The sequence below is a fragment of the Melanotaenia boesemani genome, chromosome 14 (assembly GCF_017639745.1).
Source record: "Melanotaenia boesemani isolate fMelBoe1 chromosome 14, fMelBoe1.pri, whole genome shotgun sequence".
Lineage (NCBI taxonomy): Eukaryota > Metazoa > Chordata > Actinopteri > Atheriniformes > Melanotaeniidae > Melanotaenia > Melanotaenia boesemani.
Window position 1 is genome coordinate 35,288,656 of NC_055695.1, and position 19,965 is coordinate 35,308,620.

Here is a 19,965-nt window from a genome sequence, read left to right on the forward strand (position 1 = left end):
AATGCAAACACGTTTTAGGTGGGCTCCATGCTGGGAGGAGATAGGAGAGGACACTTCCTTCTTGAACTTTGCCAAAGGCACTGTCCACCAGTGGTATAGCCCCTGAAATCCCCACGGTGGTTATAAGTGGAGCAGTGTCCCTTGGCATCTGTTCATAGGCCTCGTTCAGGTGAAGCACAGTCATGTCTGGGAGCTCGCAGGTCAGGTTTGAGGCTGCTTTGTATAAATTACTCCTGCAATTACAACATAGCGTCATTGTTTTACATGTTCAGTCAAATATTTTATGAGATCAATTCAGTTTAACCTTCTGACCTGCCAAACTTTGGAGTAGACTTTATTCTTAAGAAGTTGTTCACGCTGCTTGTTGGTTTGGTATCATCTACCATGTACTATGTACTCACTGCATCTATGCCTTCTCTTGTGCCTCACTGTTAACAAGCTGTGTGCGATAAGAAGAAGAGTGTGCATGTGTGCATGCTTATAAAGGGAAATTCAATGAAACAGACAAAGGAAAATAAATGAACTATTCTATGTGTAATGTATTACCGGATTCCTTCAGCCAGTCTTCTTTCTTTGGGTCTTGCTGATACTATCACCATCTGATTGGTCGGACCAGGTTTGAAGCCCTGTAAAGAAATGTAAACGTTAAAGATGATGTTTTTCTATGTGTGTAACTAACAACATTATGTTAAAAAATTTGGATTTTTCACCTGAGTACGAGGTTTGTGCCACTGCTGTTCAGAATGTGTGCAGCTTTGTGTTGGGGGTACAGCTGTAAGTCCCTTCTGGCTGTAATCAGCAGACTGATACAGCAAGGCTGCAACATGACTGCACAGGGCAAGCCCAGCAACACATGAACACTGGTACGTCAGCAGCTCAACAGGTTTAGTGTCTTTGAGAACCACCTGTAAAAGAAGTTGATAGAAACAGTACCATGTGAAGTGTTTTTATATCCATGCAGTGAATGATAGCCCTAAAACTGGTATGACTTATAAAAACACAGCAACTAAAGTTGTTAAACTTGTTATATGTTTTAGCCAAATATTCTTATATGTTAAAATACTGAATAGATATAAAATACTGAATTATTTTTGTCTAGTGTGCATTTCTGTAGTACCATTAACCTGCCAGGGGGTCTACAGATGGAAATTAGCCTTGAGCTATATTTACATTTGACTGAATGTTCATTAATATGCATCGTTTCCCCTTATTTCGTCTAAATGAAAAAAAAACTCATTACAATAAATGTAGAGCTACATAGTTCCCATCACATTAATAAACCAGAGTAGAAAATGCCTCTGAACGACAGACATTAACAGCAAAAATTACAGCAGCATCAAAACCCAGAACTGCAACTAACTGCCGTTTGAGGTGATATTTAATAAGTAAATTCTTCCCGCTGCTCCCATTTCCCTACACTCAATGAATGCGGCTTCAGGCTCTTTTTCATGGATCTGAAGCACTTTGTCCTCACTGTCACTTCTGTCTCACTCTTGTGGGAAACTGAGGAAGAGAAGCAGTAGTGACTTATTAGCAAATGGTGCTAACCAAAGAACACACAATATAAGTAGCAAAGCATTACTATATGTCAAAAACAGACCAAACATATTTCTGTGTAAAATGTGAGCTTAATATTTACTGTTCTTACTACACGGTGTCCTAATCACATTAACACGTTGACTAGCTGCCTGTCTTCTTATGATGCTACCTTCGAGCTACCACTGTTAGCGAAACACTTACCTTCATAATCGCGTATAAAGTCGGTGATAAACAACTTAAAGCCTTTAATCCGCTTGCTTGCGGACGTCGTCGTATGCTTCTGGAAAATCCTGTGGACATCGTCCACGTTGATGGAGGCAAGTCTTGAAGACAACGGGTAAAAAACACCATATTCACCGCTTTGGCAGCTGTCAACCGGAAGTAGTTGGGCTGGCTTATCGTGACCCGGAAGAGACTGCGCATAAAGCCCATTGTGTGTGTGTCAGAGCAGGTCTGCCACTCCGGGCCCACACCTGTTACACCACCAACGTTTGAGCAGCTGCACAAAATGGACAACGGTGAGAATGGCGCTCAGTCACACGAGCAGTCTGTTGGGGAGCTGCACCCATGGCCTTATTTGAAAGAGCTTTTTGAGTTTGTTGGTGCTAAAAGCAACTCCTGGCGAATGCGTTGTATCTTGTGCAAACCAAAACCCCAGGAAATATTGGCGTTCAAGAACAGTCCGTCAAACCTCAGGAAACACATTAAGGTAAGTCATTAGCGCTAGCTACGTGTTAGCTAGTTAGCTAAGCTAACATTAGACCGCTCATCTGAATACCTAACATCTTAGTGTGCAGACGTTATTGCTATTAGAATTCATGTTCTTGCTCTTAGGGATACAAACATTGTCTGGGGAAATGATTTTAGGTGGTGCTGCTGTTACAATTCAAAAAAGCCAAACAGTACTGTTAACAGCAGTAAAGTTATAGTGAAACTGGGGGGGTCTTTTTCATTTTATGAAGTCAAATGTTAATCTGTATAATTTACTTAAATGCACATTTTGTATTGAATCACATTTTATCAGAAAAACTATCTGACCCATGACTCATAGATTAAGAAAATCAGCTCCCCCATTTGAGAGCCAGATCAAAATGGTTGTGTGCACCGCTGGTGATGATATAAGGCTAACATTATAAGCTAAAGGCAATGCTGCCCTGACAAACATTTGTATCACTTGACTCTCTTTGTATCACATGGCTCTCCTACATTTGCCCCTCTAGAGAAAGCACGAGAGATACCTGGAGAAGTACACCAAGCTAGCTATTCAGAAAAGGAAGCATGAGGAAGATCCGAATGACCAAGCAACACCCAAGCAGCTGAAACTGTGGGATACACCTCGTGTAACACAGAAAGGTGTGGATGAGCGTCTTGTTGATTTTGTGGTTAATGGCCTGCAGCCTCTGAGTGTTGTAGAAGAACAGGGTTTTCAACGTCTAATTAAATACCTCCAGCCCGACGCATCTGTCATGGTTCGCAATACCATGAAGAGCAGAATTGACAAAGCAACTACAGAGATGAAAGAGAATCTCAAGGCGGCGATGCATGATGTGGAGTTCATAGGGACCACCACTGACTGCTGGACAGCAAACAGAAAGGGCTTCATCGGTGTCACAGCCCACCGGATACATCCTACAAGTCTGCAGCGGTGCTCTGCTGCACTAGCATGCAAGCAGCTGAAAGGACCACACAACTTCACTGCACTTGCAGATGCTCTGACTAAGATCCATACAGGTATGTAGGCTATTGGTAGGTTTAGTAGCATTTTCTTTGAGTCCAATCCAGTTTAAATATTTAGGCTTCTTGTCACATCTGCATTCATTCATTAATTTTAATACTTGACATACTTAACTCTGAATATCTGGATTCTTAACTGTTAATGTGTGCAATCATCAAATTTCCTGTGGTGTCGTATCGGTATGCCTTTTTTTTTTAACCCGTCTGTCTGTCTAGAGTTCAACATCAGAGACAAGATTGTGCGTACAACGACAGATAGTGGGTCCAGTTTTCTGAAAGCCTTCAGAGTGTACGGTGTCCATGATGAAAACAACAATGCAGAACCATTCGGGGCAGAGCCAGATGAATCAGGTGAGTGTTGCATCATATTGGTTTGTGAAGATGACATAACTACTAAGTGTTTGGATATCTTGAAAAACACCCTTGAATGCTAATTAATATTTTATTAATAAGGAGAGGAGGATGGTGAAGAGATCACGATGGAGGCTGTTGAAGCCGGCCCCTTGCTGGAGCAGGATGATGGCCTGGAATACCAACTGCCAAAGCACCATCGCTGTGCCTGTCATCTTCTGAACCTGGTGGATGATTGATCGAGTTTATGGATCCGAGGGATGACATGTAAGTTTGAACACTTATTCTCAACACGGTCCTTTGATATTCGCAGGTGGCAACAGTTGATGTCCAAGCAGTGAATGAAGACCGGATCTACATAAAGCTCTCTCGCTCATCGTTTGCAAAGTGCCAGGCTCTCTGGAACAAGAGCAGCAGATCCACCTCAGCTACAGAGATAATTGAAGAACACTGCAGACTCCAGCTCCTGAGGCCTTGTGAAACAAGGTACACTTTGCATTTTGAGACGTGTTCAACCCTTTCAATCTGTTTCAGATGTAATGCACTATACAAATATAATGTACCCCCTTTTTTATTGTTACAAGGTGGAATTCTCTCTTCTATGCTGTTGAGAGGATTGTACGGATTGTGAAAGAACAAGGAGACGCAGCCATTGCAGCGATCTGCAGCACGCTGAAGATTCCGATGTAAGTTTACTTTGCACTACCACTAGGGCTGCACAATATATCGTTTGAGCATCATCGCAATATATTTGTGCGCAATAGTCACATCGCAGGTCAAATCGCAATGTACAGGGTGTCCGCGCAGTGGTAAAAGGTAGTAAAAGGTAGTAAATAAAATCAGCCGAAATTAAGGCCCTTAAAAGGTAGTAAAGGAAACATACATAAACTGACTTGGTAGTAAATTTTTCATCACTGCCTCAATATATTATGAGTTTCCCGTTTAATGCTAAATATTTGGATGTTCACGTTTTAATTTAATCTAATTAAAAAATATATGTTATAGGCGCTAGCAGGACCTGATCGAGCCAGAGCTGATAGCCAATCAGTGACGCTGACGACATTTGTTGTCTTTTGCCTGTATCTCTCTGGCCTCAAATCAGACCTGAGTTGGCTATCGGTGTGAAAATGGGAAAATTTAAGTTTTCGCAAACATGGCTTGATCATTCAAAGGCTGGCTTAAACCGGTCATGGGGAATGACCGGGAAGCATTTTGCAGTTTGTGCAAAAAAAAAATCAATCTAACATGGAACGGCATTACCGCCATCAAATCCCACTGACAATCCGCCAGTCACCAGCAGCGGATTCGCGCGCGAGGGGAACAGCAGCCCATTTTCTTATTCTGTGATGCTACAGGGACCAGTACACCACCTCAGCAGCAATTCACTGCCACTAGGACCACGACCGCTGCAGCAGCCCCACAGCAGTCCTTCCTGTCTCCAACGTCAGCTCTTAGAGCTGAGGTTCTCTGGTGCCTGAACACCGCAGCCAACTATCACTCCTACAATTCAAATGACGGTATTGGGGAACTATTCAAAAATATGTTCACTGATTCCGATATTGCCAAAAGTTTCACATGTGGCAAGGATAAGACTGCTTACGTCATTGGATTCGGCATTGCGCCACATTTTAAAAAGGTGCTTATCAAAAGCGTCAATGATGCAGGGCCATATGTACTCATGTTCGACGAGTCTATGAACCAGTCGCTAAAGCAAAAGCAACTGGATATTCACATACGCTTCTGGAAAGATGACCGTGTGATGTCTTCATACTTTGGGTCACAGTTCCTGGGGCACGCAAGGGCTGAGGACTTGCTGCAAAACATCAAAGTAAGTGATTTTATTGTTGTTTTTTCTGTCTTATCTGTTATTAAATGCTCATTTGGACTCCTCCTGGCTTCAGCCATAGCTCATCCTGGGCTGTTGACAACTAGCTTGTTGCAATAGCAAACCTCATCAAGCTAGCTAACTAATTGCTACGTAAGCTGGATAAGGCTGTGCATGCGTGTGTTTGTGTACAGAGGGGTCTATAATTTACATTTAAATTTAATTTAAATTTGGTTAATATTTCTGAAAGATGAATACTGCAAAGGAAAAAATGTTTGGCAGATACTGTCTTGCACAGTTTTTGAATAACCAAAAAACTTAAGATAACAGTTCTTATTTTTAAATCTTTTTTGTGACAATCCACAGGAATGTATTGTACAGCTCAACTTGAGACACCTACTGTCTGTCAGTATGGACGGCCCGAATGTCAATTTCAAAATGCTGGAACTCCTTCAGAATGAGTTTCATGGGGATGCACAACTCATTAGTGTTGGCAGCTGTGGCTTGCACACCCTCCACAATGCCATGAAGGCAGGATTCACAACATGGCATGTAGACAAGCTGTTGAGAGCCATGCATTACATCTTCCACAATGTTCCTGCTCGTAGAGAAGATTACACCAGCACCACAGGATCTTCTACCTTTCCCCGATCTTTCTGTGGCCACAGATGGGTGGAAAATGTCCCTGTGGCTGAGAGAGCTGTCGACATCTGGCCCATGCTTTTAACATACATTGATGCCGTTGAGAAGAAAAAAGTGCCAAACCCCCACACGGCCTCATATGACACCCTTCTGGCAGCACGTGCTGATGATTTTATAATACCAAAACTCCAGTTCTTCTTGTCAGTTGCACGAAGCTTCAACCCATTCATGACCAAATACCAGACCGACGAGCCTGTGCTACCCTTTTTGGCTAAAGATCTAACAGAACTCCTGATGGTAATTACTGTAGAGACGTATTGATTAATTTGAATGTGATTTATCTGTATCAGTTGAGAGGAGCGGCTTAATAACTAAAAGTTTTTCTTGTAATTTTAAGGGTTTTCTGCGGCGATTTGTTAAACGGGAACTTTTACAGGACCGTAGCTCGCTGCAGCTCCTCAAAATCCAGGTGTCAGAGGAGAAGAACTGGGTCTCTCTTAAAAATGTGGACATCGGCCTGGGTGCTGAATCTGCAATCAAGGTAACTTTTGTGCGGTATCGTGTGTGTATTGTGCAGTTGGCACAAATAAAAAGCTAAACTGTTATGTAATAAAGTAAGAATTGTCTGATGATTATTTAACCACCTCTGTGGTAAGCAATGTAGCTGTCTCAATTGTGTATCTTCTTAACTTTAGTTGTCTTCACCACCAGGCCTTTGGTCCTGTGGCTTAAACGGAACCACGGCCATGAGGATGACCTCATTGTCACTCTTGTTACATTGCTTGAATTGTTTTTAATTTGTAACTTGTCATAGTTTCATCATTGCCAATCACTGCTGTGAATGAACGTTAATGTTCTTTATTTGTTAGGCCCTGCAGAGCAAACCAGGATACAAGATAGGGGAGCTTTCTGTGCTAACCTTCAGACGAGAATGTTTGCAGTGCCTTGTTAAGGTGGCTGGGAAACTGCAGGACAAATCCCCCTTAAAGTTTCCTCTGGTTAGGCACATTGCATGCCTTGATCCCACAAGAATCTACCAAGAGCCAGAGTGGTGCATCAAGCAAATGAAGAGTGTAGTGCAGACATTTCTTCAGGGCAAGCAATTGACAGGTGGCATTCCAGCTGGTAAGAAAATATATATGTGTAGGGGCAATAGAAGTGGGATAGCCATTCAAATGAAGGCAAAGTTCTGAGGGTGTCATTGATGCTATTTATTGATGCTATTCTACCTTTTTACCCTGTGGTGTGCGGAGTGTTAACAGTTTTGTAGTTATTAAAAAATACTGTGTGCATGTTGGCTCTCTGAGAAGCTGTGATATTATACTTTGTATTATGCTGTTAAGGAGACAGCAATGTGCTTTAATTTAGCAAATTATTATATCTTAATTTCTTTTACAATATTGTAGGTGATGTTATCATGCAGCAGTTTGCATCCTTGACCTCAGTGGAAGGGAGAGCTGAACGTTTCCTGTCCTTCAAACCAATGAAGGAGCGCCTTGATGTGTTTCTTTACACAACCCTCAGAACGCCTTACCCTGACTTACTACGGTTTTGCAAGAGTCTCCTTCTGCTGTCTCATGGCCAAGCCACTGTTGAAAGAGGATTTTCAGTCAATAAAGAGGTGGAGACATGTAACCTCCAGGCTAACTCTCTGGAATCACTGCGATTAGTCTGTGACCAGATCAGCAGTTGTGGGTGTGTTTTAAAGGTGCCTCTGACAAAGGAGCTCCTTGCCTCTGCTTCATCTGCAAGATCTCAGTATAGACTGTACCTGGAGAATGAAAGAAAAATGAAGGAGAGTGCCACACATGCTCTAAAGAGAAAGGCAGCTGAGGAGGAGCTGTTGGACCTCAGAACCCAGCGTGAGGTACTAAGCAGTGTCTGTGAGTCACTTCAAAATGATGCAGACAAGATGGCCGAGCAGGCTGAGGGAAAGGCTGGGTCCAAAATGGCCGAACTCATAACAAAGTCCAACACACTGCGTAGAAGACATAAAGACAAAACAAAAGAGCTCCGCCAACTGGAAGAAAGGATTAAGGAGAAGTCATCACAGCTGAGACTTATGTGACTGTGCCTCTCACAATCTGTGTCTCTTATTCTTTCCACCACTGTCATTCCTTTCTTCTGCCATCATGGTAGAACGGCACACGCTTAGCACCCTGTAGACCTGCATTCAAGGTCAGGAAGGGTGCTCTCTCCTTAGCTACAAGGGACAACTGTTACAACTTCCCTCTGTTAAAATTTAATTGGGGGAAATGTTCAAACTGTTATCTGTTTATTTGCATCAACCAATAAATACCAATTGTTACCACTCTGTGCACTTTGGACAGTTTTTGAATACACAGTGTAAGTTATTGTTAGAAGTGATGAAGATGATGAAATCAGCTGTTCCTTAGACAGTAACTAACGACTTTATTTAGTGTGTGAGAACGTGTGTTTTGTTTATTATTGTGTGAGTGTGTGACACTTTAGTTATTTTTATGAATGTTTATGGCCTTTTTCAAGTGTAATTTGTACCATGGCTACTTTGCCCCCCTTCCTTGTTCAATGTCGTGTAGGTTGTAAAAACTATAATAAAGGTAGTAAAAAGGGTAGTAAAAGGTGGTAAATTCAACTCAAGAATTCCTGCATATACCCTGGGAGAGGCATCCCATCCTCTTCCTGGCCAGGGGAAGGAAGGAGGATTTATGGTGCATGTGTCCATGGTTAATTAACACGAGGACATGAAGGATGCTCTCGATACCACGAAGAAAATTTATGAAAGTCTTCTTAACGGTAATGAGAGAAACATGTACGTCATATTTTACCTTAATGAATCTAGGATGAACTCAGAATTAACAAGTATAACATAGTTTAGGATGAAAATCAGAATCAGAAAGCCTTTATTGTCATTGTAAACCAGAGCATACAACGAGATTAGGGAGTGCTACTCCTTATGGTGTTTGCATCAGAATAAAAAGAATATTAAAAGTATTAAGAATAAAGGCAAAAGGAGGAAATAAATAGAATAAAATACTTAAGTAGAATAAAAATATGGTAAGTACTAAAAACAGATATATACATATATTTACAATTTGAATGTATTGCACTTAGAAGATGCTTACATGGACACCTGAGAGGTTTTAATATATTGATGATGTTTAGTCTTAATTCATTACATTGTAGTAAAATGTCTGTTTTGTTGAATTTTTGTACAACAAACATGTTTGTGCTCTAATGAGCTGGAACGCATTGATTTCTGGTATCTGTCCAGAGACAGACCCAAAGCATGACTGGATTTTAGTGTGTAGAGCTGATTTAAAGTAAACAATGTTGCTTTTGTTCTGTTTATATTATATACGCTTGTACGCTCATATGTAGGTAAGATGTGTTATGTGTGAGGATTTCTGTATCTAGAAACACCTTGGTGTTTAGCTGTGTTGTGGACAGTGTGTGTAGATTCCAGCCAGTTACACTGTGTAGAGCGAGTGTTGGTTTTACTAGAATTACACAGGATTCACACACCACTTGCACATTATTTGGACACTAACTCTCTCATGAGGAGTAGGGGAGTCCTCCTCCCCTACTCCTCTCTTTACTGTTTACTGGTTTGTCAACTGAATTTCTTCTTCCTGAAAGTAGCAACAGCAGTCGAGACTACATCTGAGATGGAGGAGAGGCCAGGACCGGGTACTTTTAGCCAGGACCGAGTCCTGAGGATCCGCAGCTCAATGAGGAGAGAACTGACCCAGCCCAGTCCTCCTCCCCTACTCCTCTCTTGTCTCCCTGTCCCTAGTCCTCCTCCCCTACTCCTCTCTTGTCTCCCTGTCCTCAGTCCTCCTCCCCTACTCCTCTCTTGTCTCCCTGTCCCCGGTCCTCCTCCCCTACTCCTCTCTTGTCTCCCTGTCCTCGGTCCTCCTCCCCTACTCCTCTCTTGTCTCCCTGTCCCCGGTCCTCCTCCCCTACTCCTCTCTTGTCTCCCTGTCCCCGGTCCTCCTCCCCTACTCCTCTCTTGTCTCCCTGTCCCCGGTCCTCCTCCCCTACTCCTCTCTTGTCTCCCTGTCCCCGGTCCTCCTCCCCTACTCCTCTCTTGTCTCCCTGTCCCCGGTCCTCCTCCCCTACTCCTCTCTTGTCTCCCTGTCCCCGGTCCTCCTCCCCTACTCCTCTCTTGTCTCCCTGTCCCCGGTCCTCCTCCCCTACTCCTCTCTTGTCTCCCTGTCCCCGGTCCTCCTCCCCTATTCCTCTCTTGTCTCCCTGTCCCCGGTCCTCCTCCCCTACTCCTCTCTTGTCCTCCTGTCCCCAGTCCTCCTCCCCTACTCCTCTCTTGTCTTCCTGTCCCCAGTCCTCCTCCCCTACTCCTCTCTTGTCTGATTTGTCCGTCTCTCATCATTTATAATAATCTTTGTTAAAAGTCTTGGTGAGAGTTGAAATACAGTGTCCTCCAGTAAACAAGCATAGTGGCTTTTTGGTATAAAAATCATCTAAATAAAATGTATCTGAATCTTATTTAAGGTTTTCAGGAAATCTATTAGTACATGTGCATTTTAACAGTTTGTAGATTTAAGTGCAGAGGGATGCTTTTATTAAAAGGGAACAAAAATTAAACAATTTGTTTTTTAAATTGTGTTTCAAGTTGTCCATTTAATGTTCAGTGTTTTTTTTAACAATGACCACCATGGCAATATTTTGATGTTTCTTTAATTAATAACACTTTTATCCCTTTCAGAGTGTCCCATTCATCAAGGCTCATCCACTTTCCCCTACAAAAACATTTGAGGCAAAGAGTTGGTTTGAAAAAGTGTTACAAATGTATGGAGCTAAATCAGGGCCAAAATGTTTGTTCATTTGAAAAAAAGTTTTGAAATTAAGAAAATTTAAATTGAAAATGAAAGTCAAGTTGTTATTGTAAACTTTGAAAAAGAAATAATTGTATTCAAAATAAAACAAAGTGTACCAAATGTTTATAATAAATTTAATTACAATTGGATTATGTTTTGCATTTTTTAAACAAATTTTTAAAAATTTATTTTTCATATTGATTTTTTTTTCCATGTTTGAGCTTTTTTTTCTATCGGCTTTAAAATAATATTTTTTCAAATTCATATTTTTTCTGTAATGTTCAAAACCTTATTTACAGTTTCAGATTTTTATTTCACCTTCAGATCATTTTTTCAAACCTTCAGATTCCTGTTTTTCAGTTTCAAACTTTTGGCCCTGATCTGGCGTGATGGGCGGGGCTAAAGAAAATAAGGGCGTGAAATCATGACTGACAGCACAACTCAGTTGCCTCTAACATGTTGCCTTCAGGAAACGTGGAAATTGGCAAAATCTACGAAACACCTTCTGCACATTATTATTATACAATTGATAGAAAATACATCATGTGCCACCAGTAAAGCTCAGTTATTAAAGCTGTTCCAGTTAGTACTGTGTCCAAATCACCCTGTAAGAGTAATAAATTATTAGCAGTTTCCTCAAACACACGCTAGAAGTTGACATTTCCCATGCCCCCCAAAGTGACCTTCAGTGAACGTTGTACCTCTCTGAAAGATGGCGTCCTCTTCGGGTAACGATGTCGGCGCGAACAATCAGGTAAGTGTTTAATTTTCGAATAATTACACCGCGAAATAGTTCTAATTGTTTTAATATATGTGACACAACGAGATAAGTAAAGGGAGAAGTCCAGAGTATGCATGTGCAGAGCCGTTAGCGCCATTGTAACGTGAAACCTTTGATTCTCGTACCCGTTGCTCTCGTCAGCCGACATCGGATTTACTTTGTAGATTGATTGATAAGGACAGGCGATCTTTGAATGATAAAATTTATATAATCCTAGTTTCTTGTTAATGGGATGTTTGATAATGGTATAGCCACAAAGGAAATTGAGAGATATGGAAGTTGACCATCCCCACAAATGTGCAAACCTTTGCATTGACTTGATTACAAACACTGATATGTATTATTAACATAATTAGGGACCTTTTGAGGGTCTGTCAAGAGCTCATTTACAACTATCAGTATTACTGTAGGAGCAGCTGAATACAGCACAGGTCCTTCCTTAGTCTTAATAGAACACAGAAAATTTTGTAGAAAAGCAAAAACTGTACCAACTATGTAGGTTTTTTTTTTTTTGTTTTTTTTAAAAAAAAAAAGATTATAACACTTGAGTCCCTGCAGGATCTTTGTTTATGCAACATCCCATATTAATGCTTAATGTTAATGCTTACTTATTGCAAGTTGTACAGCCCTCATAATTTCCTTGTGTTTTCTCTACATGTGGATTACCTTTGCTGATATCTGTTTGTCAGAATGTCAACTACAGCTCAACAGTGGCAGCAGCTGCACAGAACCTTATTACAGTGCTCACTCAGAACCTTTCTCAGGGACAGCACCAGCCAGCACAAGGAGGAAGGCAGGAACAGAGACCTTCCTCTGTAGATCAGGAGATGGCAAGGTTTTAGATAATATAGATTTTTTAAGCTGTTTTAACTGCATTTTGACAAGTTTGTGTTATAATTTGCTATGCTACCATTTTTACTCATTTTCCTCACTACATTCAGATCTTTCCCAGGGATTTTTGGAAAGAAAAGTTATCTTGGAAAACGAAAGATGCATAATCCAAAGATCCATGGTCCACCATCTTCAAAGACATGGAAGCCTTTCAGTTTCTATGTCTATCTGTTGAATTGTAATACAGAAACAACACCATCCTCCTCTGAGGAGTTTGAGCTTGCCCAGGCAGGACTGGGTAAAAGACATCTCACAATGTCCAGGGACATGAGTCATGAAGAGGTACATAAGTATATAGATATTTAGATCTAAGATATGTCTCTTAAGAACATTTAATATGCAGACAGCACCATATGGTTATGTTTTCGCAGTTCTTTGGACTTCTTCAAAATGAGTATCCTAAGATGTATGGTCTAACTGGAGGATGGCTGCTCTACAAAGCCACAGGTAGGGGTAACAAGTACACAAAAAATGAGAGTCATTAAATTAGCATCTATGTACAAATAACTTGAAATTATCTGTTATATTAAACCTTTGTTTTCAGGTGGACAGGGTAAAAGGAAACTGACACTGGTCCCTCCTGATTCTGAAGGATACACCGGGACACTTTTACGTAGTGTGACTGGGGCTGGGAAAAACTTACTGTATATAGTTCCTTTACAACAAGAATTTGACCTTACGCCATTACCTCCGGATGCAGTGGAATTCAAAAACATGCCCAAAGCACAATGCCAAACATGCAAAGTGAATTTGCCTTTGCAAATTTTGGCTCTTCATGTGCAGGACTGCACAGAGTCAGAGTCTTCAGCTGAGGGTACTGAGGTACATAGAAATACCATAGAACAATATATGCATTTTTAGGATGTTATTGCACTTCATTTTTAATCTTAATCATTATCCATTGCAATATGTGTAATGTTGTTTGTTTTAGGCTTGTCAAAGCAAGGTCCAAATAGTTTCTGTGACACATCCTCCAGAGAAAACTCACACAGAGGAATCGGATGAAGAGGTAAATATCTTAATGGTAATGAGTATAGTACATTAATGTTAATATATTCGAACTCATATTAATATTTGACGTTTTATCTCAATTTTAGAAGCTTCCATGTCCCATCTGTAACTTGAAATTTGCAACACACTTCCTCGAAATCCATGCAAGCACATGTGGAGAAAGGTAATTGATATAAGTATGGCTATTGAAATTACATTACAGAATATAAAATACTGTACTTTTTAAAGGAAATATTTCTACACTGAATCCACCTATTGTACATTCATTAGATGCAAAGATGATCTCACAATGGATGAGATGGGAAACAAAGGAGATGAGGAGCATATTAAAAGGTCAATTACATCAACGCAGAAAACTTCACACTCTCTGAACTGAACAAAAGTAGTTTATTCTGTTGTTATGCTTTTTCATCAGTATTGATGATGTATTGAATACCATTTGGGAAAGAGTTGATGTGGAGAAAGAGTTCAACATCCACATTTCAAGAACAAACATTCTGGAGAGAGGTCTTCTGCAGTGGCAGCGTCAAAAGACAAATACACCAACTGCTACGTTGAAGGTGTCCTTCTTTGGGGAAGCAGGAGTAGACACTGGTGCACTTCGAAAAGAATTTCTCACAGGTGAATCCAAAGAAGATCAATTTGTTATATATGTCATATTTATGGTTAAGGAATGACTAATTCCAAATTCATCACAATTTTATGCTTCTATGTTATATGTCTTATCTTCCAAGTGAGCCCTGTTGTGTCATAATATTAAATATGACTTGGTTTTTCTTTTGTTATTAATAAGATGTCAATCAGTCCCTTATGTTGAGCATGGTTAGTCCTCTTGACAATCTCTGCTAAACTTGTCAAAACTGTCTGATTTTAGCAAAGTATGTCCTAAAAAACTAAAAGAAATTTCATAAATGTTCAAATAAATTTGTGGTGCTACTTATTATTGAGTCACAGCAACACAATAAAAATGTCATAAGTATTGAAGGCTGTTTTACAACGCAGTTAATTCCCAACATACTTCTATTGATAGAAATGGTGGCCAGAATTGAGACTCGTTTCTTTGAGGGACCACCACACCAGAAAAGTCCACGCTACTCACTGACTGACTTTGACAGTGGACTCTTCAGGTATATCTACATAAAGTCAAACGGTTGTTTCATGTAAAATTTGACAATATAAGCAATACACTCATGCTCCGTTTTTTTAAATAGGACTGTTGGAGAGATTTTAACAGTTAGTTTGGCACAAGGAGGTCCTGCCCCTGCGTTTTTCAGCCCATGGGTTTACAGTTACTTCTGTAATGGGCAGATCAACCCAATGCTTCTCGGCAAGAACACAGTGGCAGATTCACAGCTGCGTTCACTGATTGACCAGGTGCTGTATGGCCAGTACACATATTGTCTTCATACACAAAGCATATTTTATTTAATAATAATTTTATCTGTTTATAATATTTTCAGGTGGAATCCTCAACTGAACAGTCAGTTGAGGGTCTGACCGATGAGATTTTAAACTGTGGATTCACAGGAGCCATCTCAGTTCAAAACAAGGAGCTGATTGTCCGGTATGCCAAGACACGTTTTTGTTTGTGTATAATAAAAGTGAGGCTTTGAAGATTTTTTTTTTTTTTTCGTCAGAGCCATTACACTCCATGCCGTGCTTAGATTGCAGCCAATGCTGGAACAACTTAGGGAAGGTTTGCAGCTGTATGGCCTTCTTGAGCTGATTAAGCAGCACCCAGATACCTGCCAGCCTCTCTTTGTCCAAGGGGAAGATGTTAAAGTGAGTACAAACTTAGTTTCTTCTTAAAATGGATTGTCTATAAAGTATTTACCTTTTGTGACACAGAAAAATATAAAAGATTAAATAATTTGCTTTGTAATCTAATCATAGGTTAATGCAGAGTTTGTCATGGCATCCATTCACCCTCAGCTGAGTGAAAAGGGAACCACCAGGCATCAAGTTGAGCTGGAGATGCTTAATTTCATCCAAGACTTTCTTTACGAATCAGAAGGTAAGTGGTTATTTTCCATAAAGTGTGTAGTTTTGAAATTTCATGGTTATGGCCACAACATTCAGTTATCATTCTGTTAGTCTTAAATTCAGAAACAATATATTTACTTTCTTTTCCCTTCTCTTAAATGTGAAGATTTTTCTGATTTCTCTTTTTAAATCTGCTCTTATCCTAGCAGAAAGTCCAGAGCATCTAGGTGATGAAGGTGGCCCAAGATCTGTTACACCTGCCAGGTTTCTGCAGTGGATCACTGGTCAGGGTCATATTCCACTCCTTCCCTCAGAAAAAAAAGACTTTGCTGTGGTGATCAAGTTTAACCATGACTGTGGTGCTGACTTTGGAAAGCACAGCATCTGCTATCCTGTTGTATCTGCATGTGCTAAGACCATCGTGCTGCCTGTCAAACACATGAAGTCCTATGATCAATTTAAAGTGGTTCTAATGGATGCTTTTCATCTTGGCCAGGAATTTAACAATGTTTAAAGTGTGACCATTGTCTTCTCCTGTTTTGAGGTTTAACTCAAGCCAAACTGTTATGCAAACAGCTGTTTTTATCAATTTCATGTTCAAGTTAAAGAAACACTTACATAAGTTGTAAATTAAGTAAGTGAAGTACACAAAGAATTTACAGTTTAAAAGTCAGTTTTACTTCAGAAAAAAAAATGCTGTTTGGAATAAGATGGCTGTTTTCACCAAAATTCCCAAGCTTTCATTCTCCATGTTTCAACAAATAAACATAGTACAACAACCTTCTCTGTGTTGAAAAGTCAAATGTATACTGAATCCACCTAGGAAACCTGATTTATTACGAAGCTCAATACATCCAAATAAATGTCTCTGCCCTGTGATTGAGATGGTCTTGTGACATCAATAGTGTCCCTTAGCCTTGCCATGTCCTGTGCAGAGAGAGGACATTCAACAGATGGAAGAATTATTCCAGGACTGGTCCCATCCAGCTCACCAGTAGAGTTGACATCAAGATCTGCATCCTCCATGTCCTGTGATGATAAAAGTCAAATATTAAATGAAAATTCAGAGACATGGAGTTGTGAATTTTAATACTGTAGACACAGGACTGACCATGTAAATGTGAAAATGTTTACGCAGAGATGTTCAATACAAAATGCAGATTCAATGTACTTTATATGTGATGTGTACACCATGTATGTAATGTTTTAACCATTAGGTAGATATTTAACATGTTTACATTGTTCTTTTGCTAGTAGATAATGCCATAAGTAACATTGCTTTAAATTTAAATGACCAATAGTGCAAGAGTGCCATTTTCTGTTGTATTTGTATTTTGTCCCCCCATGTGCACATATTTAAGCACACTTTAAAGACAGTTTGTATAATTTTTAATTATTTCATTTTGTACCTCTTCTCTGTCTGGAGAATCAACTGGATTCTGGAGGAGTCCTACGGTCCACAGCTGTTGTGGAGATAGATTGTGCTCTGTCCTTAAAGGGTGGTTATCCCAGCCCAGCCTAAAGACATCCAGATCCCTTTGCAGACGTGGAAGAAATGAATGCTGGGCACAAAACATGTGAATACCATCACACGGATCCAGAAGGCCTTCGTCTTCAAGGTTATGAAGGATGTCATAATACACACTTGAAACAGCCATCCACACATCTCGCCACAAGCGCTCTATTCTGTTCAATGACATCAAAGAATGAATAACTTCTATTTATTTTATCTTAAAATTCACTAACTTCAAAAATAAATGAAAGAATGCTTTATTAATACCAGGGAAAATTGAAAATATTAAATTTACCTTTGATTGTGAACACTCTTGCCTGACAAGAAACTTCCTATTCCACAGCCCCTAATGGTGAACATGCATCTTGCTATCCCAACATTTTCCACCCCTTGATCACCTCGCACTCTGAAAAAAAAAAAAAACATTAACAGTTCAAGTTTAGTAAATTTGGCTACACGTTTCTAAACCTCAAACACTTAAAAACATCACAGCTGAATGAAATACCACCAAATACTGTTTAAAGCATACTGTTATGGGACAGATAGATAAATAAATTATTGATCCTGAAGGAAATTTGGGATGGTTATTTAAGGTACATTTTGTAAATGTTTGAACCATTTAAACATGAATATGAGAGTTAATCAACAACTGAATATGTATATTTCACACCTCTAATTTTTAAATAATTACAATTTAAATCATGTGAAGAATCAAAACAACAGATTTGAAACATATGGGTAATACTCACTATTAAAAGAAATAATTTTCTTACCTTAATGGAAAGCCATACTTTTGTACTGCCTCCAAGAAGAAATCAAGTGCAGTTGTTGCCTTGTTATTAGCAGCAGCACCCAGGTACATGATCTAGAGATAAAAATATCAAAAAGTGCAAATGTAATCAAAACTAATACTGTAACTATAGATAGAAAAACATGTTAATGACATGAGGTACTGTTTGGTAAAAAATACACACATTTATAAAATCAAAACCAAACAAACAAAAAAACATGCTTCATAGGGTAGGAGTAGATGTAATCTGCCCTCCACCCAAATACAACAGACACAAAAAGACTTTGAGGGATAAAAAAAAATAGCCAGATAGCAAAGCCTTTATAGTTACCAAATCTTCACAAAATAAAAATGTTTGGACCAGTTTGTCAGACAGGAAGATCTGTATATCATACAGCAAGTTTAATGGTGAACCAATACACCAGTATCTCACTTTTCAATTTCCATCATCTTTTTCTGTCTAATGCTGAAAGTAGGAAGGAAAGAAGGAAGGCAAGAAGGAAGAAAGGAAAGAAAGAAAGAAAGAAAGAAAAACACGTAATCACTTTTCTTGAGTAGCCATCAATCCCTCCAAATATTACCAGGCCATATCTGTAAAAAAGAACACAACAAAACAAAAATCGCTTGCATTTGTTAAGTAATGATAAACTATAATCCAGCATTTAGCATTTACAGATTAGGTCAACATCATCCTACCTTATTAGTTTATGATTTGTGTCGATATGTACCAAGTGAAGGGGACCCTTGACGGAATATGTCCTTCGGGCTACACATCCCAGCCTTGTCATTCTTGACAAAACACCTGCAGAGTCCACACGATGCATTGCTGAGGACACTCTCTGCCACTGTACACGGTGGCCCATGGCTTGAAGGATTCCTTTCATCATCCTGTATCCAACATGCGGCGTTCTTGCCTTTACTGATCTGACTAAATTGTCCAGTTCTTCATCACTCAGTGTACTATAGCACTGCTTTATGTTAATACCATATTCATGTAAGCGACGTTTCACTGTCCTCACAGATATTCTCAGAAGTTTTGCAATTTGTGGCACTGATAAGGACATTTCTGTTAGTGTCTGTAGCTGGTGAGGAGACACATCAAATTTGGGACGTCCCAGCTCTCCTTCTAACACTGGCACATGAGAAGGGGTCAATTCACTGATGTTCTCCATACTGACAAGAGTTGACAGCTCTGTCAAAGCACTCATAACATCTTGAGGAATCTCCACTTGGTTGGACAAAGACCTTAAAAGAACCATCTCCTGGTTGACAACGAACTGCAAATAGTTCTCATCAAGGGGCTGTCTGTGCATCACCTGGGAAACTTTATGCAGTAGTCGCTGCATAAGCTCTCTTTTCAGGTGCTCCTAGGTTAAATGGACATAATCTTAAATTACTTTACTAGCTTTATTGTTGCCCATGTATACAGACTAACTCGCGCGTGTTATGTACACAAAAATGGAATTAGGATTGTGAAAAGGATGGATTAGGTTGTGGCTACCATTGCTTATCCTGCCCAAACTAAGACAACAAAGTACTGCTGACAAACAAATTGAAAACACTAGTCGTTAGCACTGTCATGATGGGCTTAAACATCTTCTCCCTTTACTTATCTCGCTGTGTCACAAATATTAAAACAATTAGAACTATTTCGCGGTGTAATTATTCGAAAATTAAACACTTACCTGATTGTTCGCGCCGACATCGTTACCCGAAGAGGACGCCATCTTTCAGAGAGGTACAACGTTCACTGAAGGTCACTTTGGGGGGCATGGGAAATGTCAACTTCTAGCTTGTGTTTGAGGAAACTGCTAATAATTTATTACTCTTACAGGGTGATTTGGACACAGTACTAACTGGAACAGCTTTAATAACTGAGCTTTACTGGTGGCACATGATGTATTTTCTATCAATTGTATAATAATAATGTGCAGAAGGTGTTTCGTAGATTTTGCCAATTTCCACGTTTCCTGAAGGCAACATGTTAGAGGCAACTGAGTTGTGCTGTCAGTCATGATTTCACGCCCTTATTTTCTTTAGCCCCGCCCATCACGCCAGATCAGGGCCAAAAGTTTGAAACTGAAAAAC

At 39.9% G+C, this 19,965-nt stretch overlaps 3 protein-coding genes and 3 long non-coding RNA genes across 8 annotated transcripts; 4 read left to right on the plus strand and 2 right to left on the minus strand.

The window, feature by feature from the left end:
* Window positions 1–167: 167 nt before the first annotated feature.
* LOC121652633 lies at window positions 168–745 on the minus strand. The gene is made up of 3 exons (XR_006012646.1): window positions 711–745; window positions 547–626; window positions 168–233 (listed from the first exon to the last, which is right to left on the minus strand). It is a non-coding gene; the product is annotated as an uncharacterized LOC121652633 (long non-coding RNA).
* Window positions 746–2,624: 1,879 nt separating this feature from the next.
* On the plus strand, window positions 2,625–3,572 carry LOC121652637. The gene is made up of 3 exons (XR_006012650.1): window positions 2,625–2,892; window positions 3,032–3,270; window positions 3,490–3,572. It is a non-coding gene; the product is annotated as an uncharacterized LOC121652637 (long non-coding RNA).
* A 6-nt stretch (window positions 3,573–3,578) lies between these two features.
* Window positions 3,579–4,069, plus strand: LOC121652639. The gene is made up of 3 exons (XR_006012652.1): window positions 3,579–3,624; window positions 3,727–3,851; window positions 3,938–4,069. It is a non-coding gene; the product is annotated as an uncharacterized LOC121652639 (long non-coding RNA).
* Window positions 4,070–5,165: 1,096 nt separating this feature from the next.
* LOC121653746 lies at window positions 5,166–6,823 on the plus strand. Its single transcript, XM_042007407.1, has 4 exons — window positions 5,166–5,452; window positions 5,816–6,388; window positions 6,489–6,632; window positions 6,803–6,823. The coding sequence occupies exons 1-4, from the start codon at window positions 5,303–5,305 to the stop codon at window positions 6,821–6,823; spliced, it is 888 nt and encodes a 295-aa protein (XP_041863341.1). The 5' UTR covers window positions 5,166–5,302.
* A 5,400-nt stretch (window positions 6,824–12,223) lies between these two features.
* Window positions 12,224–16,477, plus strand: LOC121652620 (G2/M phase-specific E3 ubiquitin-protein ligase-like). 3 transcript variants are annotated; one of them, XM_042005505.1, is made up of 14 exons: window positions 12,224–12,524; window positions 12,631–12,862; window positions 12,952–13,027; window positions 13,125–13,402; window positions 13,512–13,589; window positions 13,678–13,754; window positions 13,862–13,924; window positions 14,007–14,212; window positions 14,622–14,718; window positions 14,803–14,965; window positions 15,052–15,155; window positions 15,229–15,373; window positions 15,485–15,605; window positions 15,781–16,477. In XM_042005505.1, exons 1-14 carry the CDS (start codon window positions 12,517–12,519, stop codon window positions 16,086–16,088), a joined length of 1,956 nt encoding a protein of 651 aa, XP_041861439.1. In that variant the 5' UTR covers window positions 12,224–12,516; the 3' UTR covers window positions 16,089–16,477. The 3 variants fall into 3 exon arrangements, with proteins under 3 accessions (XP_041861439.1, XP_041861437.1, XP_041861438.1); XM_042005503.1 differs by having other exon boundaries at window positions 12,224–12,862; XM_042005504.1 differs by having other exon boundaries at window positions 12,224–12,862; window positions 15,784–16,477.
* LOC121653747 lies at window positions 16,394–19,655 on the minus strand. Its single transcript, XM_042007408.1, has 7 exons — window positions 19,563–19,655; window positions 18,574–19,244; window positions 18,423–18,468; window positions 17,861–17,952; window positions 17,383–17,493; window positions 16,984–17,260; window positions 16,394–16,603 (listed from the first exon to the last, which is right to left on the minus strand). Exons 1-7 carry the CDS (start codon window positions 19,602–19,604, stop codon window positions 16,394–16,396), a joined length of 1,449 nt encoding a protein of 482 aa, XP_041863342.1. The 5' UTR covers window positions 19,605–19,655.
* Between the last annotated feature and the right edge of the window lie 310 nt (window positions 19,656–19,965).